The sequence below is a fragment of the Diabrotica undecimpunctata genome, chromosome 5 (assembly GCF_040954645.1).
Source record: "Diabrotica undecimpunctata isolate CICGRU chromosome 5, icDiaUnde3, whole genome shotgun sequence".
NCBI lineage: Eukaryota > Metazoa > Arthropoda > Insecta > Coleoptera > Chrysomelidae > Diabrotica > Diabrotica undecimpunctata.
In genome coordinates, this window is record NC_092807.1 from 102006127 (window position 1) to 102027197 (window position 21071).

General features: G+C 33.2%; 2 protein-coding genes across 4 annotated transcripts in view; one reads left to right on the forward strand and one right to left on the reverse strand.

The window, feature by feature from the left end:
• The window catches only part of LOC140441579 (uncharacterized), a 31803-nt gene extending 14213 nt beyond the window's left edge, over positions 1–17590 (reverse strand). For 2 of the 3 annotated variants that reach the window (XM_072532400.1, XM_072532401.1), the window contains exon 1: positions 17454–17590. The gene's annotated coding sequence lies outside the window, so the exon portion shown is untranslated. Of the gene's footprint in view, positions 1–14052; positions 14166–17453 lie in introns of those variants that run through there. The other variant, XM_072532403.1, reaches the window with a different exon arrangement.
• On the forward strand, positions 7855–8193 carry LOC140442395 (uncharacterized). Its single transcript, XM_072533468.1, has one exon. It carries the CDS (start codon positions 7855–7857, stop codon positions 8191–8193), a length of 339 nt encoding a protein of 112 aa, XP_072389569.1.
• Positions 17591–21071: the final 3481 nt, after the last annotated feature.

Below are 21071 nucleotides of genomic sequence, written 5' to 3' on the forward strand. Positions count from 1 at the left end.
TAATTATTATATTGTATACCTTATTTTTACTATATTTAAGTCCTAGCACTGTAAAACAAAATCTAAAAAGTTTTTTTGTGTTCTTTTTTCCTTCTTAATCTTAAGTGTATTTCTGCGTACGTATCCACCCTACATTGTCACGTCTGGTGGCATGCCAGGCGTACATTTTTCTATTAGCTTCGTTTTGCATATCATTACTACAGATTCCCGTTCATTGGCTAATGTTACGCAGCTATGACATCTTTTTACGTTTTAGACCTGTCTTAGCGTGTTATATCTCTTGTATTATTTCTTGAAAAATGTATCGCTCTTCTTGTAATCTTTGCCCTAGACGTCTCGTCTCGCACTTTATCCCACATTCCATAAAAAAAAAGCAAGCTATTGCTAGCGATGCTAGCTAGGAATGGAAATCAACTATAATGATCCCTATACACAAAAATGGAGACAATGACCCATCTAACTATCGAACTATTACGTTGCTTGATACCAGTTTGAAATTATTGACTAAGACACTTGCTGAGAAAATAATTGAAGAAAAGTATCAAATATGCGAAGAACGACAAGGGTTTTGGTGTAACAGATCAACTGTCGATGCCATATTTTTATCAAGACAAATAGGAGAGAAAGCAGTATAATTTAATATACCTGCATTCATGTGTTTTATTGACTTCACTAAAGCCTTCGATTGTATTAGAATACAAGATATGATTGAACTTTTACACATAGAGACTATAACAGTCACTATAACACAGATAATAAAGGATATTAACTCTGATCACAAAACAAGAATAAAAATAGGAACCCAACTAACGAAGGAAGTCAACATTCAATCAGGTATAAGACAGGCTGATAGCTTGAGCCCTTTATTGTTTAACTTGATAAAGGACAAACTAATACAAGAAGTAAAAAGTCAGGAACAGGTTACAAAATGGGCAACAGAGCAATAAAGATTCTATGCTACGCAGATGACGTAGTAAGACCTACAACAAATGGTCCACGCTTACGAAGCTAACGCAGAAAAAGTTTAGCCTGAAAATATCAGCACTAAAAACAAAGTCCATCGTTATTGGTAGTCAATGAGACGCAAAATTGTAATAAACAAAGAAATAATAGAACAAGTATCAAAATTCAACCATCTGAAATCGAAAATATCGTATGATGAAAACATCTCCGAAGGAACCCGCATACAAGCTAATAAAGCAGCGTACGTGTCAGGATGCCCAAGCGACTTAATATGGATGAATAAGAACGAGGATAGAAAGAAAAACACGTATATATAAGACCGATATTAATCTCTGCTATAGAAACAAAGAAAATCTTAAAAACAAAAGAGATGAAAATACTGAGGGCGACAGCAGGTAAAACTTTAAGAAACTGATGATATCGTATAATTCTTTTTCTCTAATATTTTATTTCCCAATCATTACATTCCCTGAAGTGCAATTATATCGCTCTTACATATATACTTCTACACTGTTAATGAGAGACTGCAAGGCTCCTGGCCTGTATAGAGATCTTACATTCCACGAGAATAATCCTAATTCATTGTCCTTTTTCGCGCCGAGTCGTCGTCTAGATTTTAGTCTGGAAACTTTAACTTGAATTCTCGTAACATGCTGTTTTTTACGGTGTCGGGGTGTTAACCCTACGCCCAACCCCCAACCTGGAGGACCAGTTCACCTGCTCTCGTCAGTTTCCGACCCAACTTTCCACCCGGGTTGGATACCGGATCTCCAGTTGAGTTGCTCCGTTTAACAGGGGGCATCTGCGTCCAGAACACCTTGAGAATAAATAACATATTTTTCCACATAAACCACAACACAAATATACGTTTACAAATACTCAAGGACATAAATCAACTATATATTATATATTTAAGAACAAGCAAATACACCCTAAACATGTATTATATAACAGAACATTAACATCACCTAACGTAGGATCAGACCACATTATGGTTTTAGGGAAAATCTTAATAAAAATACCACTAAAGAAAAAATTACCCCCAAAACATATGGAAAAAATAAATATCGAGACCTCAGAAGACGAAATAACTCAATGACTATATCAATGACGATTGAAAGAAAAAATTTAAGAAAATGGCATATTAGAAGAAAATGAAGTAGATTAAAGATGGGAAACAATAAGAAAGAACATAATAACCGTTGCTAAAGAAAACATTGGAACACGGAAGGTTAATGTAAATGGTGAACGGAAGATCAAACCATAGTTCACCAACGAAATTAAAACTAATTCTTTACGACCGACTATCGGGATATTGTGAAGACATAATAGGTAAATATCAGTGTGGGTTTCGTAAATAAAGATCAACGACCGATCAAATATTCCTTCTAAGGCAAGCTCTGGAAAAAACATATTATGAGTATGGCATTGATACTCATCATCTGTTTGTTGATTTTAGATGTACCTATGATAGTGTTTAAAGAAACGCACTGCACAAGACCATGATAGAATTCAGCATACCAGTACACTTAGTAAAATTATTAAAAGCGACCCTCTCAAGAGTCGAGTGTAACGTTAGAGTGCAGAACGGAGTTTCCAGAAGGTTCCAGTCTCAGATAGGACTTAGACAAGAAGACAGCCTATCATGCCTTCTATTCCATATTGCACTAGAGAAAGCGATGAGAGAATCTGGAATAACAGCCAGAGGAATTATTATTAATCGCAGCGTACAATTATTACTAGCATACCCAGATGACATCGACATTATTGCAAGAAGAAAGGCGGATGTGGTCGAATCATTCAAGGGGCTTGAAGCAACAACAAAAAGAATGGGACTAAAGGTTAACACTAGTAATACGAAGTATATGAAAGTATCAAATTATATACAAGCAGCACAACCCGAAGATCTAACGATCGGAACATATACTTTCGAAGGAGTAAGACGGATATATCTGGCAAATAGAGCCTATTATGGATTAAAAAAAAAATTAACAACAAGCCTAGTTACAAAAAGAACGAAACTAGTGATATACAGAACTCTTATCAAGCCCATCCTCACCTACGCGTCGGAAACATGGACGATGACAAAGAGCGATGAAGAACGTTTAAGATGCTTTGAACGTAAAATCCTCCGGCATATCTATGGAGGAGTACAGGAGGCCGGATTATGGCGTAGACGCTATAATTTTGAATTTTACCACCTGTATGACAAACCTGATATTATTAGGTCCATCAAAATAAACCGGCTGCGGTGGTTAGGTCACATAGAGAGAATGAATGAGATGGAGCCGCCAAAACATATTTATAACCAAAGAATAGATAGAGTGAGAAGGAGAGGTAGACCCAGAGCACGATTTAAGGATCAGGTGGAGGAAGACTTGAATGTTGGGAGTACCAATCTGGAAAGCCAAGGCAAAGAATAGGAGAGAATGGAGACTTATCCTTGAGCAGGCCAAGACCCACCATGTGTTGTGGAGCCAATGATGATGATGATGTTCTGGACGCAGAAATTAATTAGTGCTTCTCTATTTTGATTTATTGTCTCTTCGTTGAAATGTTCTTCTATTCCTTCTAATACTTCTTTCCCTATGCTTGCTTTTAAGTCGCCTAATATTATGACTTTTTATGTATATTCATTGTATTTATTTGATCTTGTAATATTTTGTAGAAGGCTTCAGTTTCTTTTTCGGTTTTTTTTTATATCTGGACCATACACTGATATTAAATGTATTTTACTAATATCCATGTTGAGTATTCTGTGGTTAATATAATGTACATACATAATTTACACTTTTTTCAAATTTCTTGTAAATGAGTATCCCAACTCCTGAGCTTACCTGAACCGTCTCTCTTGAAAATGGCTCTAAAAAGGGTGTCGAAACGTCGAGCATTAAATTGGCATCTTCCCGAGAACTCAGTAATTTATATATTTATATATATATATATATATATATATATATATATATATATATATATATATATATATAAGAAATACAGGATATTAGTGACTGTCAATATAAACAAAGCCACCAGTTTATTATCTCTATTCATCATCATCATTATCAATAGCGCTACAACTCTTCGTGAGTCTTTGTCGCGTTTACTATTGCCTTCCGTGTTTGTCGGTCCTGTGCCAGTAATTCCCATTGTCGCACTCCCATTTTCTCTAGATCTTCTTTGACTGCATCTTTCCACCTTTTTCTAGGCCGCCCTATAGACCTTATTATCTCTATTACTATCTATTATATAAATAATCTCAACGACTATGTCTTGAAAAAGGAATAAAACCATTCCAAAAGCTCGACAAAAAGTCAAAAGAGTTTCTCTAACATCTCGACCCACCTTCTAACTGCAGCCCTAATAAACTGGTGGTTTTGTATATATATATATATATATATATATATATATATATATGTGTGTGTGTGTGTGTGTGTGTGTGTGTGTGTGTGTGTTTAATAAGTAAAATTGTCGGTTGACAGAGAGTTTGCTGATGACATAGATACAGTGGCTCATTCTACAGAGACGACAAAAAACGAACTAGACTGAATATAACTCTTAATGATCACAACTTTGAAGTAGTAAAGGAGTTTAAGTATCTTGTATCGGAAATTACAGATAACAACTAAGTAGAAAAAGAGATCTCAGAACAATAATAACTGCAGACTGTTAAATATACAATCTAAACTATCTAACGTTCAATTGTTACATATGGAAGTGAAACATGGACCTTCAACCAACTAGAAATAAATAAGCTAGTAGTTCTTAGAATGATATTCAGTCTTAAAAGAAGTGAGATAACAGTGGATTGCAAAAGAAGCCAGAATGGTGAATTGGTGACTCTGTATAGTTGCAAAAACATAATCACACATCAGACAGCTCATGTGGTAAGACAAGAGGAGAACGGAGTATTAAAAACAGTATTTAAAAAAAAACAGATAGTAGAAGATCAGTAGACTATCCCAGGAGAACATGAAAGGATGATGTGGAAACAAATTTGTCTAGGATTAGGGTACAACGATGGGAAATGGAATCACAATATCGTAGAAGATAAAGAGCGGTAGTGGATGCGACTCGTCCCGATTTGGATTTGTGAGGCCACGAAGTGGCCCCAAAAAAAATTCACATTTTTGTGAAGAAAAGAAAAAAGAACGATGAATATTTTCACAACCATAAACATAAATGTATCAAGTAAGTAAAAAAGCGTTACAATCCTTTTTTGTAAATACCATACTGTTGCTACGCTCGAATGTTATCTTTATTTGCTAGAAATATTGAAAATATTCCGTCGGTTAATATTTACGTTTTTTAAACTACTTAAAAGATTTTAAAAAAAACTTTAAAAAAGCTAATTACTGAAAAATTAAAATAAAAAACAATCTCTTGAATAAATTTTCATAAAATCTTTCTTATAAATATGGAGACATTATATGGACAAATTTGTTTACGCGGAGAAATTGGTATTTATTCCTCATTATTTGTGAATTTTGAAATTGCATGTAGGACAGTAGAAGATCGATGGGAAAACGACCAAGGAGTAAAACTACGAGATCAAAGTTCTAATGAATATCGAAAAGGCAGCAATAGTTCATCCGTTATTTACAGGATAAATCCAGATAAGCTTGAAGTCTAAGAACCAAATAGCATAAAAAAAAAGATTGTAGTTAAAACCGTTTATATCGACGTCGTTTAGAACAACATACCCACTGTATTGATTAAAATCAAAGGTCCCGGCTGAATACTGTTTGGCCGCCTTATCAAAAATATTGAATGTTACGATATTGCTTATTACGACAGACCTGATTAAGGGACTACATAGTATCTTCTCAGAATTATATCTATTAGAGCGACCAGCTCAGCTGTTACCTTAACAATTTGAATAGGTATACAGTATAACAGTATCTCATGGTCATTAAAATCGCAAAAGTAAACAAAAACTTTTTGTGTAAATCTTTGTATTTTTCTAATACAAGTTTTTTGTTTGTTTCTTACTTAGTTACTTATCCGTGGCTTTACACAGCACATTATTATTTTTGCCGTTTACCACATCCCAATCGCCATTTCTTCTAGTCATATTATCTTCTATCAGTAAGTCTATTTTTTCATTTCTGCTTTTATTTGTCCGTTTCACTGTAATCTAGTACCTACGTCCTCTTTTCCTCCTTCTTTTTGGTTTCAATTTCCAATTTTCCAGAGGTATTCTTGTTCCGCCAATCCTTCGCATATGTCCATACCAGAGTAATTTTCTTTTATCTGTTTCGCCATGTAGTTCTCTAATTCTTTTATTTGTCATCCACATCTCTGAGCCATAAGTTTTCCGCTAATGTTTGAAATATTTGGTGTTTTAATTTAATACATAAAATTTTATAAAATCAAGTGTAGTTGTCGTGTTATTGTCTTTTCTTTCTGTATCTTATTTATTATATCAATTTCATATGATCCTATATTTGTTGCTCCCAAGTATTGATATTCATTTGTTTGTTTTCTGAGTTGTTATTCACATCCAGCTCTTCTACTGTGTTTCCAGTCGTATTGCGTTTTATCATAATTAATTTCCAAATCCCAGCTTCCAAATTCTTCTACCAGCTTTTTATCATGTAGAAGATGTCGTCTTTGTCTTTTGCTAATTATTTGATCATCGACAAACAAACGAAAATAGTTGGATATAGTTGTCATCAATTTTTACTCCCATATATCCACATTGATTGTTCCAGTTTTTTAGTGTGTCATATATCTATAATTTAAATAAAGTTAGTGACAGTCAGCATCCTTGCAGAAGTTTCATATGCCATATTCTCCCATAATTATTGGGGTCCTTTTTGTTTCCCTTTTGATATATGGGGTTTAAATAGCCCATTTTCCACTCTTTCGGTATTTTTCCATCTAATAAACATTTGTTAAATATTTGTTTTGATTCTTCTAAGGCCGAATGGCCTTAATAGGTGTTTTATCAACATATCTGCAAGCTTTTTATTCTATCTCTTATTTCTTAGAGTAAATATATATATATGTATATATATATATATATATATATACATATATATATATATATGTATATATATATATATATACATATATATATATTTATATATATACATATATATATATATATATATATATATATATATATATATATATATATATATATATATATATATATATATATGTTCGGATAAATTTCCGCGGTCAGATGAATGAAAATTACTTAGTTCTCGGGAAGAACCGCGTTGAGAATTTATTACTCGACGTTTCGGCACCCATTTTGGAGCCATTATCAAGAGTGATACGGTTCGGTTCGAGTTCGGGGTCTCAATCTGCCTACTCCCCTCACTCGAGACGTACCAGTATCGTGTTCTGTATTGCAAGAACTGTCTCTCGGCACTGAGGTCTCAATCTGCCTACTCCTCAGTGTCGAGTGACAACCGATCTTAAGACCGGTCTTTTTTCTTGTAATATGTCATGTACGATTGATGTAAACTGTTTACTTCAAGCACCAACAAGTATAATATATATATATATATATATATATATATATATATATATATATATATATATATATATATATATGTATATATATATATATATATATATATATATATATATATATATATATATATATGTAGGATTGCAATCACTAGACGACGTACGACGAAAGACGTGTTCATATTTTTCAATAGTGTTATAGTTACCGTTTACACTAGTTCTATATTCCTGTAATTTACAAGTCAAACAATAGAGTGTTTTGTTATAATTCGAATCGACCCGTGGCCATTAATTAAACCCTAGACAACAAGAAAAAAAACCTTATATTTTGGGGACAGCCCAGTAGTATTTCCGAGGTTCATTGCTCACATTTTTAGAGAATTGATAGCTCAAAAATACGTAATTTATTATATGGATGGTATTATCATTCTGAGCGCTGATATAGAAGGGATATATAGATTGAAATTAGTATTGAAATTAGCACAAGAACATGGACTGGAAATTAAAAAGAAGAAATGCCAATTGCTGCAGAAAAGGGTAGAATTTTTAGGATTTGTTGTAGAAGACAGAAAAATTCAACCAGGTGATGCGAAGGTCATAGTAATAAAGAAATTTCCTGAACCTAAAACTCAGAAACAAGTTCAATCTTACTTAGGTCTTACAGGTTATTTTCGAAAATTTATAGCCGGATATGTAAACATGAAGAATTTAGGTTTGACTATAAGCAAAAGAAGGCTTTTGAAATACTAAAGGAAAAACTAATAGGTCAGCCGGTGTTACACATTTATCGACAAGGTGCTTATACGGGACTTCACACTGAGCAAGCCAGCATGGTTATGAAGCATGTTTACTACAGCGATCTATTGACAATTCCTTCGTCCAATATATTATATGAGTAAAAAAAACACACCTGCAGAAGAAAAGTACACCGGTTACGAGCTAAAAGTACTCGCTATTATAAGAGCAGTAAAGAAGTTTAGAATATATTTACTTGGGAACAAATTCAAAATTGTTACAGATTGTGACGCCTTTAAGCGAACTATGGACAAGAAGGACCTTACAACAAGAGTTGCACGATGGGCACTGATGCTAGAGGAGTACCAGTATGAAATTGAGCATAGAAAAGGTGCTCAGATGTCTTACGTGGATACTCTTAGCCGGTATCCAAAAGTTTTAACGGTTACAGAAGAAAATGGTGTAATACAAAGAATTAAAGTGGCTCAATGATAAAGATGAGCACATCAAGGCGATAAAACTGTCATATCAGTAGGTTATGATTACGGTCACGGGGCTCTAGGCACAATGTATGGAGACTCTTTGTCAGTTGTCACTACTTGTCAAGATCATTGTTAGAACATTAGTTGAGTGTATCGTGGTTAGAACATGGGTTTTGGGACATTGTTGATTCTTGCATTCTTGGAGACTTTGTTAAAAAGTATGTTTAAATAAATGTATTAAACCCAATGAAATATTATTACTTGGCGCAGTCTAGTGGAAATTAAACAAAAATCATGGAAGCAAGGTTACCAAATCCATTATCATTTGAAGGCAATGTGGCCGAAAATTTTAAACGATTTAAGCAAAGTTTTGAAATATATCTGATGGCATCAGGAAAAAGTGGTAAAAGTGATGAAGTTAAGGTAGCAATTTTACTCAATTTAATTGGAGAAGAAGGCATTGAGATTTATAACAGTTTGGAATTAACAGAGGTCCAACAAGGAAAGCTAGCAGATGTATTGGAAGCATTTGAGTCTTATGTTACCCCTAGAAAAAACGTGGTTTATGAAAGATATTTGTTTTATAAGCGCATTCAAGAAGAAGGAGAGCCTTTTGACCACTTTTTAACAGATTTAAAAAATAAAGTAAGAAATTGTGAGTTTGGTGTTGAAGCATTTTCAATGGTCAGAGATAGAATAGTATTAGGCACCAATAGTAAGGATGCACAACAAAGCATGTTAAAAACAATTAATTTAGATCTGACTAAAGCTATTGAAATATGTAAAATGCATGAAGTATCCCAAGCTCAAATAAAAGAAGTTCAGAACAGCTTAGAGAAGGTGAAAATTGAATCAATTGGAAGTAAAGTCAAGCAGGGGCATAATTCAATCCAAACAGTCAGGGGTGCAAGTTCTTCTAGAGGTGAATTTAACTGCAGAAACTGTGGGAGTGTCCATGGACCAAGGAGGTGTCCAGCATATGGAAAAAAGTGTAGAAAGTGTGGTAAATATGGGCATTTTGATAAAGTGTGTTATCATGGTAGGTTAGTAAGAGAGGTACAAGTGGAAGAAAGTGAAAATAATGAAGTAGATGATTTCATGATTTCATCAATCACTGTTAATGAAATTAAGAATAAAAATAATAAAGACTGGATGGAAAATTTAAAAATTAATAACATTGATATACCTTTTAAAATAGATACAGGGGCACAGGTTAACATTTTACCCAAGGTTTTTGTTGAAAAAGTTTGCAAAATTAATGAATTAAAAGAAACTAAGGTCATACTTGAGACATATGGTGGTTTTAAGATCATTCCTTTGGGTATAATAAAACTTGTCTGTAAATATAAAAATATTGATCATTTATTAGATTTTGTTGTTGTAAAGGAAAGATCAACACCTATCTTGGGTTTATGTTCTACCATAGAGCTTGATTTAATTAATAAAATTGATAACATAACACTGCATTCTAAAGAAAAATTTGTAGAAATGAATAAGGATGTTTTTTCAGGTTTAGGTAAATTTCAGAAAAAATGTAGTTTAAAGCTTAAAGAAAATGCAGTGCCAGTGGCTAGGCCACCTCGTAGAGTCCCACTTACAATCAAGCCTAAACTTAATAATCAACTAATTGATCTTGAAAAGCGAGGAATCATAGCAAAGGTTGATGGTCCTACGCAGTGGCTTAGTAACCTGGTAATTGTTGAGAAAACTGATAAATCTTTACGTATCTGCCTAGATCCTCGTGACCTGAACAAGGCATTGGAACGGGAATTTTGTATAATACCTACTGTTGATGAGATTCGTTCAATGTTACAGGGTAAGTCATTTTTTACAGTTCTAGATTTTAAGGAGGGTTTTTACCAAGTAGAACTGGATGAGCAATCCAGTAATTTATGTGCTTTTGGCACTATATTTGGCACATATAAATTTTGCCGCCTCCCATTTGGTCTTAACATAGCACCTGAATACTTCCAGAAATTAAATTCTGAAAATTTTGCAGATATTCCAGGTTGTATAGTCTACTTCGATGATCTATTAATTTGTGGTGAGTCAATAGAAGAGCATAATAATACACTGAATAAGGTGTTAGATAGGGCTAGAGAACTAAATGTGAAATTTAACCCAAACAAAATACAATATTGCGTTGAAAGTGTTAGATACTTGGGTCATATCTTTGATAAAGATGGGATGAGAGCTGACAACAAAAAAGTAGAAGCGATAAGAAGATTGAAGGATCCAGAAAATAAAAAGGAATTACAACAAATTTTGGGAATGGTAAATTATTTAAGGGCATTCATTCCAAACTTGTCAGAGATTTCCACGCCCTTAAGAGAACTCTTAAAAAAAAGTAATGCATGGGTATGGACATATAGACATTCTGATACACTAAATAAAATAAAAGAAGTAATTATGTCAAGTAGTGTGCTTGCCAATTTCAATGAGAAGTTACCAACCGTGATACAGACTGACAGTAGTAGTAATGGCTTGGGGTGCTGTCTCTTACAGAATAACAGACCAGTAGCATTTGCATCTAGGGCGCTAACGAAAGCAGAGTCAAATATGAGTCAAATTGAAAAGGAGTTCTTGGCAATCCTTTATGCATGCAATAAATTTCACAATTTTATCTATGGAAGGAAAGTGCAAATTGATTCTGACCATAAGCCTTTGGAGGCATTAATGCATAAAGGCATTGCGGACATAATGTCGCCGAGATTACAAAGGATTAGGGTAAGATTATCTAAATATGACATAGAGGTAAAATTTAAGCCAGGCAAGTTCATGCATGTGGCAGATTTATTATCAAGGAATTTTATAAAAGATGAAGTGGATGATGATAAATTTATTACAGAAATAGTTCATACTATTGACATGACTGATGAGAAGAGAGAACAATTTAGGACTGAAGTGGATGCTGATGAGGATCTGAAACTAGTAAAGAAATATTGTATACAAGGGTGGCCCAAAACTTTGTCAAGAGTAAGCGATTCAATTAGGTATTATTATTATATAAGAAATGAACTATATTTACTTGACGGACTAATATTTTACAAAGACAGAGTTATAGTCCCAAAAATATTGAGAGAGAGCATGCTAAGATTATTGCATTCAAGTCATTTTGGCATTCAGAAAACCCAACAGAGAGCAAGACAGATATTACATTGGCCACAAATGAACAAAAGTATAGAAGACTGGGTAAGAAATTGTAGCAAGTGTGAGATATTTAAAAGTCACAATGCTAAAGAACCACTATTACTTAGAGAGTTACCTCAAGCACCTTTTGAAAAGGTAGCAAGTGATATATTAGATTATGGTGGACAGTCATATCTAGTTCTGATCGATTATTTTTCTAAATGGCTTGATATAGTGAAAATTAATTCAAAAACTTCTCAGGTGGTCATCAAGGAGTTAAAGAAAATTTTTTCAACACATGGAATACCCTATGAAGTCATATCAGATAACATGCCTTATAATTCGTGGCATTGTCAGCAATTTGCTAAAGACTGGGATTTTCGGTTTGTAACGTCCAGTCCCCGCTATCCACGATCTAATGGGCAGGCAGAACGAGCCGTTCAAATTGCAAAAAACATGCTTAGAAAGTGTGACGACTTAGATATGGCGCTCCTGGAGTATCGAAATACTCCAATAAATGGAACAGATAAAACACCGGCCCAATTAGTGACTAACAGGGTTCTTAGATCGAAGCTACCATCAAATAAAAAGCACAAAGACATAAATCTAAAGGAAGAGTGGGAGAAGCTAGAGGCAAAAAGAGACGAATATAAAAATTATTATGATAGAAACACCAAGGTAAGAAGAGAAATAGTGCCAGGAGAGAATGTAGGTGTCAGAGAGGGTAGAGAATGGAGACCAGGTAAAATTTTGGAAAAAATAGATGAGGCACCCAGATCTTATTTAGTGCAGAAAGAAAATGGGGAAGTGGTCAGGCGAAATAGTTATCACTTGAGGCCTTCCCTAGTTAAAGCGGAAATAAAGAAGAATACTGATTTCGCACATAATGATAGATTATTAAACTCCTCATCTGGGAATCAGAGTTGTGGAGTAGAGGAACCTTCAACCTTCCAGATGAATGCTGAAAATAGAACTAGTGCTAGAATCAAAAGGCCTCCAGTGCGTTTTAAGGACTATCAAATGTAAGGGGAAAGATGTCATATCAGTAGGTTATGATTACGGTCACGGGGCTCTAGGCACAATGTATGGAGACTCTTTGTCAGTTGTCACTACTTGTCAAGATCATTGTTAGAACATTAGTTGAGTGTATCGTGGTTAGAACATGGGTTTTGGGACATTGTTGATTCTTGCATTCTTGGAGACTTTGTTAAAAAGTATGTTTAAATAAATGTATTAAACCCAATGAAATATTATTACTAAAACAAATACTTTTGACAGAAGCATATGAAGATTTTTACTTAGGTTTATATTATACAAGTATGTCAATGGATTAAAACTGTTAGTTGTACCGAGAAATAAGATAATAGGAAGTCACGAGGTAGGACATTTTTCTGAGAAAAAAACTAAGGAAGTAATAGTTAAAGACTTTTATATACCAAAGATGAAAGAAAAAGTTAAAAATGTTATTTCGAACTGTATAGCATATATACTGGGAAGGAAAAAGGGGGGGAAAAGAAGAAACACTAAACCGCATACCAAAACTAGACGGTCCACTGCATACATACCATGCAGATCATTTGGTTCCATTGCAGTCTACAAGTAATAATTTATCAGCATATACTTGTAATTATAGACGATTTTACCAAAATTGTTTGGCTTTACCCGACGAAGTCGACAAGGACGAAAGAAGTTATAAGTTGTCTTGAAATGAAAAATAAAGAAGACATTCGAATCAGAGAACTCATAGAGGAAGAGGTGATAAAAATATATGATGAAGAAAGAAAAGAATTTCGATAAAGATGTAAAGAACAAATATGTAAGGTACAAGCTGAAAACAAAAAGGGGTATAATTCAAAAAGAAAACGAGCAAAAACTTATAAGGACAAAGATTTAGTTGCAATAAAACGAACCCAGTTCGGCCCCAGACTTAAACTCAAGATAAAGTTCTTAGGTCCTTACGAGATTGCTAAGGTCAAAGATAACGATCGTTATGATGCTCTAACGATTGGTGAGCATTAGGGGTTAATCCGAACATTGGTTATTAACATTTATAAATTACTGCAAAAATAGGAGTTTTTGAAATTGTCTTTTACACGGCCCTACCTGTATTTACTACTATATAATACATACATCGTTATTTTATATATATATATATATATATATATATATATATATATATATATATATATATATATATATATATGTTATTTTTCTATACTAATTTCCTATCTACGAATAATAATTATAAGAAATAACAACTTACATTTTATATATTATTTATAAAAACATATCCAAATGTGCAATGACACACAAACACAGCATACGCTTAAAACGAAATAAAAACATCAAATTGATACACTATTGTTAATTAGGTGACACGGTCGAGCAAAAATGTTCGACTAAACTAATTATAAAAATTTGAGATGAAACTAAAAATACAATATCGTATGAAATGCGTCACTTTTTATACCGTTTACATATGGTATTAGAGTTATTTTGCACTAGTAAGGAAACCACAAAAATTTCTTGAATCATTGAAGAGTTTCACTAAAATAGTATAGGTAATAAGAAAATTAGCATTACGACAGATTCAAAGCAAACGGAAATTTATTTATGCTAAGAGTCAAAATTAGTACCAATTTAAAACATTTCGCATTTATTAATTCCTACCAATGATAGGATAGATGAAGATGACAATCCAAGGTTTTAAATCTGGAGAATGATGACCGAAAGTATGAAGATTGAGCGAAAAGCTAGAAATGCTAATAGCTTAACCTTGGAAAAAACTTTTCACTTTAAAACTTTTAAAAATTTCAAATTTAAAACGAATATGACGGCTAATTTATTTATTGTATGGCATATATATATATATATATATATATATATATATATATATATATATATATATATATATATATATATATATATATATTGCCATATATATATATATATATATATGCCAAAGAGAAGTTAAAACATGTGTGTTACCTTAAAAAGACATGTAGCAGTCAATGATATTAAATTTGTGAAAAAGCTTACGATACTGGAACATTCAGAGATAAAGTTGTATAAACAATTAATTGAAACTAGGTACAGTTTACAAATTAACAAACTTAGCACAGCAAAAGAACATGTGATAATCATACATGTATATAAAAATTGTAAAAAACATTAAAATTGATATGTAAAGAACTAGAAAGATCATGAGATGCACTTCCAACAATGTATTATCAGTTAAATTTAATTTTGACTTTAGGTAACATTATTAATTAGTTGAGATTAAAATATAATATTTAAATGTAAAATGATATTTTGGATTGACATCGCTTGCTTTGTTTTTGGGTTTTGAATCAATCACTGGGGGAAAATAGTGATCTTAACCACCTTTTCCTTTCATTCTTTGGTTTTTAAGTTCTAATGACAAGTTGTCACCCAAATTTATCATAATCTTTAAATGTACCGCTCTATTGCATTAGATGTTGGTATTTCGCCTTGCTGTTCTGTCACTTTTTGACCTCGAGGCCACTGTCTCTTCACGTTGTTGGCGTGAGTGTTACACCTGTTAATTCATTTACCTGCAGCATTCAGTAAGCTAAAGACTGGTAATTTCATTTTACTTTTAAATATTAAATTTTAATCTCAACTAATTAATAATGTTACCTAAAGTCAAAATTAAATTTAACTGATAATACATTGTTGGAAGTGCTAGTGATCTTTCTAGTTCTTTACATATCAATTTTAATGTTTTTTACTTCAGTTTTTTACAACAATTTTTATATACATGTATGATTATCATATGTTCTTTTGCTGTGCTAAGTTTGTTAATTTGTAAACTGTACCTAGTTTCCAATAATTGTTTATACAAGTTTATCTCTGAATGTTCCATTATCGTAAGATTTTCCACAAATTTAATATCATTGACTGCCACATGTCTTTTTAAGGTAACACACATGTTTTAACTTCTCTTTGGATGTTTGGTTTTTTCATATTGTTCTTTTTAGATGAACTGATGATGCTTTCTAAGCAGAAAGCGAAACGTCTTCAATAAATAGATGCAGTAGCCACCTTCTTTGTCTTTTATTTCTCCACTTTGATCGAAAAACCCACCACTCTTCGAGTGTTCCTTAGTTTATATATATATATATATATATATATATATATATATATATATATATATATATATATATATATATATATAGTGTGTCCGTAAAGTATGGAATAAATTCGATATTTCCTAAATGGGCCTTTTTAAAAAAATCTAAAACACGTCGATTTTTAAATTTAATGTTCTACATTTTACAATAAAATTTCATTATACAAGGTGATACACATTACAGTGATGACGTCATCGGCTCTTTCTTTAAATATAACACCCTGTATTTTAGGACATTTTTAGTTCTATAGTTTAAGTTGTAAAAGAAATTGATCACATGGCAACGTTAGGACACCACTGGGATTGCTAATCCTTAGACTAAGTGTCGTCTGTGAGGACTTGTAATGACGCACGGATAAAGAACCAAGGAACCAAGGAAAATATAATATCAATAAATCACCACAAATAGACACAGTTACCAGAGAGTGAAATGTTTTAAATACTTGAGTGCAGTAGTGACCTAAAACAATTATGTGCCAGGTACAATTAAAGCCGGATGACAGAAGCTGTTTCAGTCTACTGCAGTTCTTTATGGTCAGAGTTCTCAGTAGAAACACGAAGAAGATTTTGTACTTAAGCATGATCTGTTTCTCTCAGTAATTAAGGATGGAAGCGAGGCAAAGACTTTTTCAGGCAAGGATGAAGACGCGCTCAGAAGGTGGGAGAAAAAAATCTTCAGAAAAATGTATGGAACAACTAGAGACGGTGAAGTCTGGTGATTAAGGAACTGCAGCTACTGTTTGAAAACCGATTTGGAGACTGAAATAAATAACGGGTGAGTAAGGTGGTCTGACTATGTACAGAGAGCGTAGGATGAAAGAACCATCAAAAAAGTGTTTCTGGGTGGCCAGGATAGAAAAAGGAGTAGGGATTCAGGTAAATAGGGAGATGGAGAGATGTTTTGACACAGACTAGGGCTCTTCAAGGGCTGTAGCAGTACGAGGTAAGTTAAGGTATTTTTAAAACCATTTACATTTGCATACACAAAATCATGTATACACAGTTTTACACATTTATCCACAACATTAAATCGTTGTCTAATTTGTTTTCGTTTTAGATAATCGCCAATAAATTTATAGATTCTGCCCAAAGCTGTTTTATTAATATTCAGTTTGTACGCGGTTCGTGGAAAACTTTTTTGAGGGAATTGTACGACATCATCGTTCATCATCGTTCATACAGACTGTTCTTAAAAGTCAACGATATTCATATTACAGTGCCATAAATATGTAAGGATAACAACAAATGATATGTAAGCCAAGTATGGTAAAATTTCCTTTATATCCTTCCCTTTCAGAAGTTTTTATGTTTATTTTAGCGAAACTGTTTATTTTAGCGAATATCATATTTAACGTAATATTTATTTAGCATGTTTTAACTAAGTTCGAAATATGTTATAATAAAACCAAACATTTTATTGTATAATTTAACAATAATAACAAAATTGACACAAAAAAATTAAATTGGAACAAAAACCGAATATTCAAAAATATAATGAAATATTCACTCACCAAAAAAGTTACATAATCCCTCAAAGACACTTGTTCGGCAGTGAACTAAATTTAGGAAGAGAATTTTAAAACAAATTCAATCACCATAAATTATTTTTCATATGTCACTAATTTAAACAATTTTTATTTTACAGCAAACATAGGGATTATAAAGATAAGAAATCACGATGAACATCTACATAACTTTTGTGACAAAGAATCCAAGGTAAGAAACTTCAAGGGCAGAATTAAATACTTGAATGTAACATTAAATTGCATTACGAATGTGAGTCAAGCCAAAATAATTTTATTTTCTTTCGTTGATTCATCTCTAATAGTATTTCTAAAAAACGTGAATAATTAAATTCACGTATAATGTGTGCTCTGAGTCAGCAAAACAACAATCAACATTTATAATATTCACAGGTATATAAATATTTCTATATGTAGATTTATTCGTTTTAAGGGGACAAAACATATATATCGGAAAAGTCAACGATATTATACATACACTTTTTTGTTAAATTATTAAGTCAACGAGTAATACACTCATGTTATGTAAAGGTCGGTAATTTAGAACAAAATGTGTTAAATTCAAAAAAAATACTAGAGGAACCATATGTTATTTTAGTCAAAAGAAATTTTAACATATAAAATTACATAGTCAATAGGATATTGTCAACCGCTGCTTGAGAAATAACATCTGAAGTTCCCTGACAGTAACTCATTTTGAATTTATTTATTTAAAGTACAGCGTACATGGACCATATAATTTTTTTTTTTTTTTTAGTTTGTTGTGTCTCAACTAGAAGCTTATTGACACTGGGTCAATTTTGTTATTATACATTTTAAATTAGATTAGGTATAATTTACAATAAACAGAATATGTGAAAGAGAAATTAATAAAAAAGAATACGCTAAATTTTGTAATACAAGTTCGTTTCTCGAAGGAAATCTAGTACATTCTCAACAAGTTCTAATTGGCTGAGGATAACATTTGTTAGACCATGGTGCGAGTATTTGATACACTGTGTAAGAATATTGAAAGAGATGGTACAGGAACTCGTTGTGGCTATAGAAAGTGTAGGTTTAAATATAAATATCTCGAAAAAAAAATCATGACCAATTTGGTACCCAACCAGAACATCAGTATTGGTGGGAAAGAAATAGAACTCGTAGATAGATATAAATACCTGGGACATGAAATTATGATTGGCAGGGATAACCAGACTCATGAACTGAAGAGAAGAATCGGCCTTGGGTGGGCAGCATTTGGAAAACTGAGAGAAACTTTTAAGAGTGAGCTGCCCACATGAATAAAGAGAAAGGTATTTGATCAGTGCGTCCTCTCAGTTTTGACGTACGGAGCAGAAACACTTACCTTAACAAAAGCAGCAGCTACCAAACTGAGAGTCACGCAGAGAAGAATAGAGCGGTCCATGTTAGGAATAACTCTGCGAGACAGAATAACCAACGAAGACATCAGGAGAAGAACCGGAGTGACTGACATCATCGAGAAGATATCCAGACTAAAATGGAGATGGGCAGGGCACATAGCCAGAATGACAGATGGGCGATGGAGAAAGAGGTTATTGGAATGGAGGCCAAGGGAAGACAAGAGAAGCGTCGGTCGACCACCTACAAGATGGACTGACGATTTAAGAAGACTCAATAAAAACTGGATAAGAACGGCGCAAGATAGACGGGGTTGGAAACATGAGGAAGAGGCCTATGTTCAGCAGTGGACTCTTGAGGCTGGATGATGATGATGATGTAAGAATATTGTAGCGTGTTTCAAATAAAACGAGCGGTTCATAATTTATACAAATATATTTATTTATAAGTTAACAGCACGAAAATATCTTATCAACTAACTCTTATAATGTTACCTCCATTTTGAGTCCTTAAAATGTGTGAGTAACAGTGTCGGAATAGGGTCCTGGGAGAGAGGGTTTAACCCCCAAAACCCCTCTGTTGGTGCGCCACTGACTAACTCAACTCATAAAAGGCCCTGCTTATATTTATACAAATTATTATGTACTAGAATAATCTGGAATAGTCCACATCTATTTCGCTTGCTTGACAGCTCGATCTCTCCCACGGTCGATACATCCGGAATTTTCGAAAAGTTCCCCCCATCGTTCTCGAGATGCAACCGTTATATGGGCTACGTCGAATGCATGTTCGTAACAATATGTCGAACGGTTAATGATTCACTACACTTCTACACATGCACAAACAGGTGATTTTTCCGAAGCCATCAGATGTCCACGTGTCAGCCGTGTGCGACCAATTCTTAGCCTGCGAACGATTAATTTGCCTCATCAACTTAAGTTAGGTAGCTGAAAGTTAGGTTGTAATTTATGTAATTTCGAGGTTAAATTCTTACATTGGTTTTGCCAGGACTTTTTATTTGGGACCTAAAAAGTAGTTTTAGATCAGATGCTAGTTGAACAGAGTTGATATCTGATTTGGCTGTAATTGCTTCTTTTACAGCAGTATCATTACCTAAAATACCAACGTGTGAAGTAATCCAGATTAATGTTATGTTTGTTTTAGAAGAAGTGAAGTTTGTTGCTTCACGTATGGTATGAACTAATGGATGTTCGGAATAAATATTTTTAATCGCGACGATGGAGGACATCGAATTTGTACATATTGCAGTGTTCTTGGCTTTAGTTTGGTTACATGGATGGCGTACAGCTCTCCTATATGGATAGAGGTGGATTGTGGAAGGCAGAACTTCTGAATGATACTATTTGAAGTTGTTACAGAATATCCGACACCTGTCTCAGTTTTAGATGCATCTGTGTAGAAAATCTCGTCATATGAGTTTGTGTTGACCAGCTCTAGGAAAGATTGCCTCAGAATTTGGCTGTTGGTTTCATTTTTGTGATAATTATTAAGCGAAATGTTAATTTTTGGTATGTTATTAATCCATGGAGGAGTTTTCAATAGATTTAATCTAGCTAAGCAATTACCTTTGACGTTTGCACAGAAAATTGTGAACGTATCTTTACCGCGGCAATATAAAATCGGCAGATCGGCAGCATATAACTTGTACTTCACTGGGTTGTGAATATTCTTGCAAATATCATTAATAGTTATTATAAATAAAGTGGAACTTAGAACTGATCCTTGGGGTACCCCATTTTCCTGAACGTAGGTTGAGGAAGCTTTTTCGTTAACTAATACTTTGAAGAGGCTATTAGAAAGAAACTGTTCGACAAAAGATAATTTATTTCCCGTAATACAGTATTCTGTTAATTTGGTCAATACTGTAGAACGTAATAGAGTGTCGTAGGCGGTCTCGATTTCAAATAATGTTGCTATTAAATCTTGCTTATCTTGTTAAAGGCTGAGTCTAAAATTTTGTGTTTTTCTAGATATCACATAAATGTTTTGTTTATTAGTTTTTCTAGCAGCTCACACATATCAGTGAAATAGGACGGTAGGTATTTGGATTATTCGAGGATTTGTCCTATTTCTTGATTGGTATAACGATGGATTACCTCTATAATATTGGAAATTTTTGATTGGTCCATATTATGTTGTACAGTACAAGCAATTTTTTTGGGAAGATTTTTGAGGAATATGAAGCGAATGATATCGGAACCTATAGCTGAATTCTTGCAAGTT